Source organism: Sapajus apella, unplaced genomic scaffold (assembly GCF_009761245.1).
Source record: "Sapajus apella isolate SASKATOON/1434 unplaced genomic scaffold, GSC_monkey_1.0 scaffold10, whole genome shotgun sequence".
Taxonomy (NCBI): Eukaryota; Metazoa; Chordata; class Mammalia; order Primates; family Cebidae; genus Sapajus; species Sapajus apella.
This window is the reverse complement of record NW_022436950.1, coordinates 6,518,189-6,529,463: the sequence shown is the minus strand read 5'-3', so window position 1 is coordinate 6,529,463 and position 11,275 is coordinate 6,518,189. Positions and strand designations below refer to the sequence as shown.

Genomic DNA, 11,275 nt, shown 5'->3' with positions numbered 1-11,275 from the left:
CCCAACATGGTCTTCATTGGGGGCATCAACTGTGCCAACAGGAAGCCGCTACCTCAGGTCTGTATTGGTGCCTTCATGCAATCAATGTTCCAGGCAAAACACTTTTAAAAAAATGTGTTTACTTGCAAGTGCTTCCATATCTACTTATCTTTTTAAAGATTTCATTTCTGCCTCTCGTTGTTGTAATAGGCTTTGGTGAGATAAACTGTTAAGGAGTCTATACAGTAGTAGTGTACTTCAATACTATAGTAGTGTATTGAATAGTCACTGAGAGGAAGGAGAGGCAAGGATGAGGGTCTGTCAAAGGATGGACAAGGACTGGTCTGGTTCACTGAGACTGTTCGTTTGTAAAGGCACTGTCTTCATGGTTGTGCATGTCCTTCAGCTAGGCAGGAGCAGGGAGACTACACTGGGAACTGCTCCATCCTAGGGTTTTTGCTTGTGCAATTTTCAGTGGAAAGATGATGCAACAGCAAATTACAATTGTTGACGTGATAATTTTTAGTGATCCCTTCTTGCGAAAGAGAGGTGTCCACAGGAGACCTAAACACTCACAGAAAGTAGAAGCTCAAAGAGGTTTACCCAGTTCAGTGGAAGTGGAGCAATGATAGTGGGATGGATGTCTGTGATTAGAGAATGACACACAGAGTTTGCTTTCCAGAGAGGAATTTGTGCTGACGAAAGCTTTTCTGGTCAGGATTTGGGGTCTGGTGCATGATGTGGGGCCATCTCAGGGTTGGGAAGGCACAATGATGGTTGCATGTCAAATGAGTCTTCTACTTGGAATGCTGAAATTACCAAGAGATGGTGGAAGGGATAGAGAGGAGAAAAGACTGTGAGTCTATAAGCCCAGTGAAGCTAAGGACAGTGATGAATGGACACGTGTCCAAGCAGGGAAGGGTTTCTCAGGAGGGGCTTACCACATCACCAAACCCACCCTATCCCACTCCAGGTTTCTATAGTAGGATCTACTCCTTTATCAAAAATTTTGGACACAGCTTTCATTAATCCAGAATATTTGGGTTTCATTGAAATGGTACTCTGGGAGCTGAATATTGTATTTTATTCCTTGGTGTGCCATATATTTCATAAGAGAATTCAGCCTTTTTATGGTGTATTCACCAAATGTTTATGAACTTCCATGACTTTAGATCCTTTTGTATTCTTATTTCTTTACTTCTTTTTATTAACATAGGTATTATTGCAAAAGATTCTAAGCTTCATTTTTGTTTTTGATCAAACCCCATAATGTTTGTTTTACTGGTGGTTTTTCCCCCTCATGCAATTTAGTTATTCAGTGATGAAATATGTGTTTATTAGATTTGTAAAAATGTTGAAAAGTGGGATGGCATTTAAATAGTGACTGTTGCCCTTTTCTTGTAGTTTTTCAATATGAACATATTTTCTAGAGTTAAGTATATTGGCTTAAATCCTCACTGTCATCTCAGTGGAGCAGAACAAATTGGGAACTATGGCACATGTCACTCTTGCTATGCCCTTTAGAGAATTCCACATTAACAGGCTAATTTTCGAGTGTGATAAAGAACAGGCTAATTATTCAATAGTGAGACCAATGACTGTTTCTCAGCATGAGGTCACACAAGATTTAATAGGTTTGGCTCTGTGTCCCCCACTAAATCTCATCTTGAATTGTAATTCCCATAATCCCCATGTGTCAAGGATGGGACCTGGTGGGAGGTGATTGGATCATGGAGGCAGTTTCCCACCTGCTGCTCTCATCATACTGAATGAGTTCTTATAAGATCTGATGGTTTTATAAGGGGCCCTTCTCCCTTCACTTGCAAGCTCTTTCCCCCCGCCCCGTTTCTCATGCGTGTGCACACGCCACTATGTAAGACATGCCTTTGCCTCTCTCTCACCTTCTTCCAGGATTGTAAGTTTCCTGAGGCCTCCCCCTCCCCCCACCACAGCCATGTGGAACTGAGAGTCAATTAAAGCTCTTTCCTTTATAAATTACCCAGTCTTGGGTATGTCTTTATAGCAGTGTGAGAATGGACTAATACAGTAAATTGGTACCACCAAGAGTGGGTTACTGCTATAAAGATACTTGAAAATGTGGAAGTAACTTTGGAACTGGGTAACAGGCAGGGGTTGGAACAGTTTGGAGAACTCAGAAGACAGGAAGACGTGGGAAAGTTTGGAACTTCCTAGAGACTTGTTGAAGTGTTTTGACCAAAATGCCGATAATGTTGTGGACAATGAAGTCCACGCTCAGTCTCAGATGGAGATGAGGAACTTATTGGGACCTGGAGCAAAGGTCACTCTTGCCATGGTTTAGAAAGAGACTGGTGGCATTTTCCCCTTGCCCTAGGGATCTGTGGAACTTTGAAATTGAGAGAGATGATCTGAAATTGGAACTTACGTTTAAAAGGGAAGCACAGCATAAAAGTTTGGAAAATTTGCAGCCTCACCATGTGGTAGAAAAGAAAAACCACCCATTCTGTAGGGAGAAATTCAAGCCAGCTGCAGAAATACTGGCTGCATAAATTTACATAAGGAGGATCGAAATGTTAATTGCCAAGATAATGGGGAAAATGGCCCTAGAGCATGAGAGAACTTTGCAGCAGACCCTCCCATCACAGGCCTGAGGACTAGGAAGGAAAAAAAAATTTGTGGGCTGGGTCTAGGCGCCCCCTGCTGTGTGCGGCCTCACAATTTGGTGCCCTATGTCCCAGTGGCTCCAGCCATGGCTAAAAGGGGCCAAGGTACAGCTCAGGCTATTGCTTCAGAGTGTACAAGCCTCAAGCCTTGGCAGCTTCCATGTGGCGTTGGGCCTGCAGGTACACAGAAGATAAGAATTTAGGTTTGGGAACCTTCACATAAATTTCAGAGGATGTATGGAAATGTCTGGCTGTCCAGGCAGAATTTTGCTGCATGGGTGGAGCCCTTATGGAGAACCTCTGCTAGGGCAGTGTGGAAGAGAAATGTGGGGTTGGAGCCCCCCACATAGAGTCGCCACTGGGGCACTGCCTAGTGGAGTTGTGAGAATAAGGCCACCATCCTCCAGAACTCAGAATAGTAGGTCCAATAGCTTGCACCATGTGCCTGGAAAAGCCTCAGACACTCAGTGCCAGCCTCTGAAAGCAGCTAGGAGAGGGGCTTTACCCTGCAAAGCCACAGGGTCAGAGCTGTCCAAGACTGTGGGAGCCCACTTCTGGCATCAGCATGACCTAGATGTGAGACATGAAGTCAAGTGAGATAATTTTGGAGCTTTAAGATTTAATGAGTGCCCTGCCTGGTTTTGGACTTGCATGGGCCCTGTAGCCCCTTTATTTTGGCCAATTTCTCCCATTTGGAATGAGAACATTTACCCAATTTCTGTACCCCTATTGTGTCTTGGAAGTAACTAACTTGTTTTTGATTTTACAGGCTCATGGGGGAAGGGACTTGCCTTGTCTCATATGAGACTTTGGACTATGGACTTTTGAGTTAATGCTAAAATGAGTTAAGACTTTGGAGGACTATTCGGAAGGCACGATTGGTTTAAAAATGTGAAAAGACATGAGATTTGGGAGGGGCCGGGGGCAGAATGATATGGTTTGACTCTGTGTTTCTACCCAAATCTCATCACAAATTGTAATTTCCATAATCCCCAAGTGTTAAGGATGGGGTCTGGTGGGAGGTGGCTGGATCATGTGGGCAGTTTCCCCCATGCTGTTCTCATCATACTGAATGTGTTCTTATGAGAGCTGATGGTTTTATAAGGGACTTTTCCCCCTTCACTCACAAGCTTTTCCTCTTTGTCTCTGTCTTGCTTGCTGCCATGTGAGACATACCTTCGCCTCTCTCTCACCTTCTGTCACAATTTTGTTTCCAGAGGTGCCCCCAACCCGGCCATGTGGAACTGAGTCAATTAAGCCTCTTTCCTTTATAAATTACCCAGTCTTGGGTATGTCTTTATAGCAGTGTGAGAACAGACTAACAAGATTTGTGATGATTGAAGTTATACTGAAAGGGTTTAAAGGAAAGTCTGAGAAAAGGAAATGGATCTGCATTTATTGAGAAATGTGATAAGAAAGTGGAATTAGAAATTCCCAGAAAGGCAAGCTGTTGTGTGAATGATTTTCCAAGATGGGGAAGTCTCTCTACCTGTTTGGAGACAGAAAGTGGAATCAGAGGAGAAGATGATGGACAGAAAGGATCATTTCCTCTTCCAGATGCTTTCCAGTGTGTGATGTAAGCTGAACTAAAACCAGCTGTGTGGTGCTCCAACCAGAAAAAAATGTCTGGCATTTTGGATTTTTGGACCCTACTGAGATGGTCACAGGTCTCCAGGTCTCCTGGGGCTTACAGGGTCATGCTTTTCCTTTTCTGGCATGCTTGGTCAGAAGGTACAAGTAATTCCATGGAGGGAATTCATTTTAAGGATCTCAAGATGGTCATCTTTGCAGCAGACGAAATGCCCCCTTTTTCCACTCTGAAAACCTTATCAAACCCTTTTATAAAAGATGAATACCAATATACAGGTCTCTAGCAGTCTTCTGTTTTTGAGCTAAGACATTTTAAAAAGTGATTTTCAATTCTGAAAATTATTTAAATAAAATGCTCTTGCTGGGACAACATAGTGGGTCAACATAGTTCCCATCTCTACAAGAAGATTTTTTTTTAAATTAGGTAGATATGGTAGCATGTCTGTAGTCCCAGCTACTGAGAATGCTGAGGAGGAAGGATCACTTGAGCCCAGGAATTCATGGTTACAGTGAGCTATGATCTTGCCTAGGCAACAGCTACAGAGTAAGAACCTGTATCTAAAACAAACAAAGTTTTACACTTCTGTAAAAGGAACATTTTCCATTTATGGCAGCACTAATCCAGAATATATTAAAACTGAACCCTGTATTTGCTTTCAACTGTTAAAACTAGCTAGAGTTGTTACCCATAACCTCTGAGTGACACTGGTATGCCATTCTTCACTGACCACCAAACAGTGGGATTTATGTAATCAATTGTGTGATACAAACCCACTCATTCTACCCTACCCAGAGTGGTGATTTCCAACACACAAAACCACCATGAAACTGTGCCCATGCCTTCCTACCACTTCAACTGCTTCAAAAGCAAACCTACCCCCAGCAAATTACTCAGTATCTTCACACATGTTAAGTTTCCTTGCCTGGTTCACTAAAAAATGAACTAATTTTTTAAAGGCTCTGACAGTCTGTCTTATTCTGATACATCTTATTTAGTTATTATATAAGAAGCCACTACCCAGGTACCTCCAAGCATGTTGATTTCAGACTTCAGTGTGGGACCCCATGCGTCCCTGTGGGATGGTGCCAGCTGACTGCCATGTTCCTGCTCTGTATTGTTTGGGTGCCATTCCATGTAGATTGGAATCTAAGGGTACTAGAGCATATCCAAACTCATTCTCACAGTCTTTATTGGTTAACAATGTATTCAACCCATTATTTTTCTGTAAAAAGTTAACAGGATGCTGCTCTTAATTTTTTTCAGCCTGTCTAGTTCAGTGGCTCTTATGCCTTAAGCAAACCGTTCCTCAGAAATGACCCTAGAATATGAGACTCTTTGTGATGGACTACCCCAAGGCAACATGCCCCAAAAGGTCTTCATTTGGGACATAACCTGTGCCAACAGAAAGGTACTCTCAGTTGTGCGTATGGTGCCTCACCCAAACAGTATTACAGGTATACTTGGCATTCATCAACCTAATTTGATGTATGTCCCAAGCACAGCAATAGGATAGTTTTGTGTGGCCTTATGGAAATGCTTTAAAAAAAAAAAATTCCAGAACCTACCATAGTTGGAGAACCAAGTTAGGGCTGGGGACAGTCCTAGTATACCATTGACCAATCATGTAATCCCGAGGTCTGTCCTCAGCCTTCAGAGGGAACATGCCTCTTACACTGATTTCAGCTCCGTGATACGGGATTCAAATGTCTGACCTTCAAAATATTAACAGAATAAACGTGTGTAGATTTAAGCCACCAAGTTTATGGTAATTTGTTATAGCAGTGATGGGAAACTAATGCATCCACTTTGCCAGGTTTACCTGCTTTTATAAATCCTGGGTTTAACCTTTTATCTAAATAATGGTCAACTCTTCCTACATCACAAGTATTTATCTGCAATTAAAAATCCATAATTAAATTAAGCCAGAAGTATTATTAATATATTCATAGACTTCACCACTACACACTAAAAAATTGAAGTCAAATGGTTTAGAGCAAAACACCTGGTTCACACTTTCCAAACGCAAAAGAGTAAGGTTCCAAGTGCTGAGCTGAAAATTCGGTCCTAGCAGCAGGAAATAAATCACTGTCTGCTTCAGGCTTACGTTTAATAAATAGCAAAGTGCATGCAGATATTTACAACGATTGAAAGACAAACAGAGATCCTATCCGTGTAGTCCCAACAGTAAGAATAGGCGTTGGTATCAAGTGTTTATAAATTCTTGGGTACAGTTGTTCTGAGAGTAAAGTTCACCTGCCCAAAAAAAAAAAAAAGTCCGCTCTTCCTCCAGATGTGCTTTAACTCAAATGTGGACCGGAATTATTTGATGTCAATGCGGAGCAACTGCTCTTTGCCATTTATTATCAAGGACTTTAACTCAACTCTCCATCTTCCTCCACTTCCACCCTTTCTTGGCCATTTTCAATGATTCTCTTGGTGGTGATTTTTTTGCCATCAACTATTTCAGTGGAAGTCGACGTGGACTTGAAGGTGCCTGTCCCATCACTACCGTAGGACATGGAGAAGGAAGAAAGGCCCCCACTTCCCAGGGAACCAAAGGAACTAAATCCTGTATCAAAAGAATTAAAACCACCCCCAAAAGCTGGAAATTCACTGAAGGTGGAGAAAAGGGGTGCCGACCCTCTGCTTCTGCTTCCCCTGGAGTTCCTCCGACCCCCAAAAATATTCTCCAGCGGGTTTCCAAAGAAGTCAAACGAGAATAGGTCCTGGCCGCCAAAAAACTCCCTGAAGACCTCGGCGGGGTCGCGGAAGCTGAAGACATACTCGAAGGGGTCCTCGAAGGGTCCGCCGCTGGCGCAGCCGCTCTCCGCCCCCGCCTCGCCGTAGCGGTCGTAGATGTCGCGTTTCTTGGCGTTCGACAACACCTCGTAGGCCTCGGCCACCTGCTTGAATCTCCTCTCCGCTTCCTCCTTGTTCTCGGGGTTTTTGTCGGGGTGCCACTTGAGCGCCAGCTTGCGGTAGGCCTTCTTAATGGCCTCGGTCGAGGCCTGTCGGGGCACACCCAGCACCTCATAGTAGTCCACCATGCTGGACGGCCAGAACGGCCGGCGGGCCACTGGCGCAGTGAGCGGCCCGGCTCCCAGCCCCTGGGCGCAGGCCTGAGTGCTGGGAGACGTGGGCCGCAGGGAGGGACGCGCCTCATGACGCCACCACATCTCATTGGTGGAGGCCTAGGAGCGCCTCGCATCCCAGTATGCAGTGCTCCTGGGACTGGCCCTGCTCTCTGTGTGGCTTTGTGATGCCCCGCGACCAGACCCCGCCCACTCTCCCAGCCACACCCACCCCAGGCCCCTGCCCAGTCCAGGTCTCCAAGAAGGGTGGGAAAGAGGTTGGGGCAAGCAGAGGCGCTTGACTTTGGCTGCCTGAAGAACTGTTTTTCTTTTTTCTTATTTTTTAAATTTTTGTATTTTTTCATTGCATTGTAGGTTTTGGGGTACATGTGAAGAACATGCAAGATTGTTGCATAGGTACACACATGGCAGTCTGATTTGCTGCCTTCCTCCCCATCACCTATATCTGACATTTCTCCCCATGCTATCTCTCCCCAGCTCCCCACCCCGCGCTGTCCCTCCCCTATTTCCCCCCTGACAGACCCCAGTGATGCTCCCCTCCCTGTGTCCATGTGTTCTCATTGTTCAACACCCTCCTATGAGTAAGAACATGAGGTGTTTGATTTTCTGTTCTTGTGTCAGTTTGCTGAGAATGATGGTTTCCAGGTTCATCCATGTCCCTACAAAGGACACAAACTCATCATTCTTTATGGCTGCATAGTATTCCATGGTGTATATGTGCCACATTTTCCCTGTCCGGTCTATCATCCATGGGCATTTGGGTTGGTTCCAGGTCTTTGCTATTGTAAACAGTGCGGCAATGAACATTTGTGTGCATGTGTCCTTATAGTAGAACAATTTATAATCCTTTGGATATATACCCAGTAATGGGATTGCTGGGTCAAATGGAATTTCTATTTCTAGGTCCTTGAGGAATCGCCACACTGTCTTCCACAATGGTTGAACTAATTTACACTCCCACCAACAGTGTAAAAGTGTTCCTATTTCTCTACATCCTCTCCAGTATCTGTTGTCTCCAGATTTTTTAATGATCGCCATTCTAACTGGCGTGAGATGATATCTCAATATAGTTTTGATTTGCATTTCTCTGATGACCAGTGATGATGAGCAGTTTTTCATGTTTGTTGGCCTCATGTATGTCTTCTTTTGTAAAGTGTCTGTTCTTATCCTTCTCCCACTTTTGAACGGGCTTGTTTGTTTTTAATCTTGTGAATCTGTTTTAGTTCTTCTTAAAGTCAGCTTTATATCAGGCTTTTTCCTCGGCCACAGGAAGGAAGAGGGTGGTGGGAGTGAGTTTAGTCTGACCTGGGCTGAAGACATCCTGTTGTCTAAGACTGCAGTTCTCTATTGTTCCAGTCCCAGGGCCCATTTGATTTTGTTTATGTGGATTATATCTATCATACGTACTGCATTAGAGATTTAAAAAATTTAAAAGACATATTAATTGGGCAATTTAATAAGAACAAACCAATGACACACTAACAAATCATATTTTTATTTACTTTTTTGAGACAAATTAGTGATAAGAGTGGCATCGTTTTACATTTTTTGCATCTCTCTTTAGTACGTGGCTTAATAGAAAGCTGGGTTCTCACGTCAGCTTCTGCATTCAGTGTATTGCAATATTACACATCACCCATGTAGCTTCTGGAAAACCCCACTGTACACTTGTGAGAGAATGACAGTGAAAAAATCAAGTAGCATTATTATGGAAATCGTTTTGACTTTGCAAATTCTCCTGAAAAATTCTTGGGGATCCCTAGGATTTCCTGGCTTATACTTTGACAACTGCTAGTTTAGAACACTAGTCACTGGTATTCTGAAGGGATTAGTTTAGGATAACCCTCTTCTCCATACCAAAATCTAGATACTCAAGCTCCTTTTACAAAATGGCACAGTATTTGTACATAACCTACACACATCCTCCTATAAACCTCAAGTTATCTCTTGATCACTTTTACCTAATAAATGTAAATGCTATGTAAATAGTTGTTTTACAATATTGGTTTTTTATTCGTATAAATTTTTTGGTCATTGTTTTCCCCCCCATATGTTTTCAGTCTGCTGTTGGCTGAATCTGCAGACGTGAGGCCCAAGGATATGGAGGGTAAACTGTGCGTGTTACTCACTTTTCTTGACTGCTAAAACAAACACCAGGGAGATCCTCTCAGACAAAAGAAAATACAGCACTATTTATTGTATCGAAACCATTAAGACTTGCAGGCCATGTTTATAGCACTGGGGATAAACTTGGGATGACGTGATTATTTCCACTAGAACTGCTATATCATCACCATGAATTTTGGGGGGACATTGTTTTGAGATTTGAGTTCTCTTCACTTCTTCCTTACTCTTTTTGACACTGGATTCTTTGCTTTGAAAAATTGTGAGGCAACACATTAGTAAAGGTCATTCAGTTCTAAGGGGAAATGATTAACCAATGAACATTCTAAGAGTTCATAAAGGATGATAGATCTAATGGGTATGTGTTATCTCACCAGAACAACCTGCTAAGTTTATATAACCTCTAGTGACAGAACCTGAAACCCGGGACTTGGCACTTGGTAAGCACGCAATGAATGGTCATAGAAAGCTGGTCGGCGGTAGAGTTCAGTGTGAACAAAGCAATTTGGGAACATCAAAGCAAGTTTGGGGAACAGCAAGTGATCCAAAATGGCTGGAGGGTAAAAGATGGAGGAGGCAAGCAGAAGGGCAAGAGAGGAAGAATGACAGGTGGGCTGGGATCTATTCCAGAGTTTTGAGAGCAAGGCTGAGGAGTCTGAATTTTCTTTTGGGCCCAGGAAGCTGCTGACCAATGTGCCAGAAGTGGTGGTGAGGTGAGTCTGTGCAGAGGGCAGCTGATGCAGTGAGTCAGAAGGGACAGCTGGGGGTTGGGGAACTGGGGGGCTGGGGCCATGAAATAGAATCATGGCAGCTGGGTCTGAGAGACAGTGGTAGAAACATCCAGATTCAGCACTTACTTGCTTGCTTGGTTACAGGGTCTAGAACGAAAAGAGAAGGGAAGTCACCTCTATACAGAAACATGCCCAGAGTGCTTACTGTCTGCAAAACTATGAACTGTCACCTGAGTGGTGATTCCAAAGCCAAAATCTTGCCTGTAAGTAATATATGTATAGGATATAGCTATAGTCTAATAGCAAGAACAGATCTGCAAACTGCTAAAAGATACAAGGCAGAGCAGAACCAAATGCTGTGGAGATTCAAGGAAGATGGCTTTGTTTCCCTGGAGGGTCCTGTAGATGATCGACAGGGCAAGGGACATGTTTATGTTGCTCCTTTAGTAACAAGCCTCTTCATTCTGATTTGATGAAATGGGAGTGTGTCAAGTGGTGGCCTATTAACTTCTGTCTTCAGCTTAAAAAGAAAATACCTTTGAAAGGATTCCAGAAATGCTTTCCATGGACATCTCACTCTTTAGTAGCCCCCAGAGCAAGACCATCACGTTGCTGCCCTGCTGTGTGATTTCTCAGGCCCCAGAGCACCATGCCCTGTAATTTCCTAGTCGTGAGTTTGTCTCTGTTCACCTGACCCCTCTGTACAGTCGGGACCATTTCTAACTTGGCTTTCTGGCCCTAGTTCCTAGCATAGTGTCTGGCATATAGTAGGGCTCACACATTCCATAAATATTTGGTGGATGAGGGAATTAGCAATGGATTCTGCTTTGGTTCCAGAGCAGAGATTTATTGGATTGCTTAATAGTGGTTCTCTGTTGTAATTCATGAGCATGAATGTGAATTGGCTGCTATTCAGATTAGTAAATATCTTCTGGTCAGGGACAGAGCTGTGGCTCCAAACCATCCAAGTACACAGCAGCAGCAGCCCCAAAAAGCTTGGAAGCTCTGCATGATGCCTCGAAAGTCATAAAATCATTACAGTGGCGACTTGTGTGCTTATAGCCCCGTTGTGCTCTATAATCTACAAATGAACTCGCATGGCATTGAGACTTTGGA

The 11,275-nt window shown here is 43.5% G+C and overlaps 2 protein-coding genes and 1 pseudogene across 4 annotated transcripts in view; 2 read left to right on the top strand and 1 right to left on the bottom strand.

Moving 5' to 3' along the window:
- The window catches only part of LOC116551622, a 5,802-nt pseudogene extending 3,997 nt beyond the window's left edge, over positions 1 to 1,805 (top strand).
- Positions 1 to 11,275, top strand: part of LOC116551618 (UDP-glucuronosyltransferase 1-6) — a 99,316-nt gene that overhangs the window by 73,157 nt on the left and 14,884 nt on the right. The window lies entirely within an intron of this gene.
- Positions 6,295 to 7,350, bottom strand: DNAJB3 (DnaJ heat shock protein family (Hsp40) member B3). Its single transcript, XM_032277856.1, has one exon. The coding sequence runs from the start codon at positions 7,257 to 7,259 to the stop codon at positions 6,585 to 6,587; it is 675 nt and encodes a 224-aa protein (XP_032133747.1). The 5' UTR covers positions 7,260 to 7,350; the 3' UTR covers positions 6,295 to 6,584.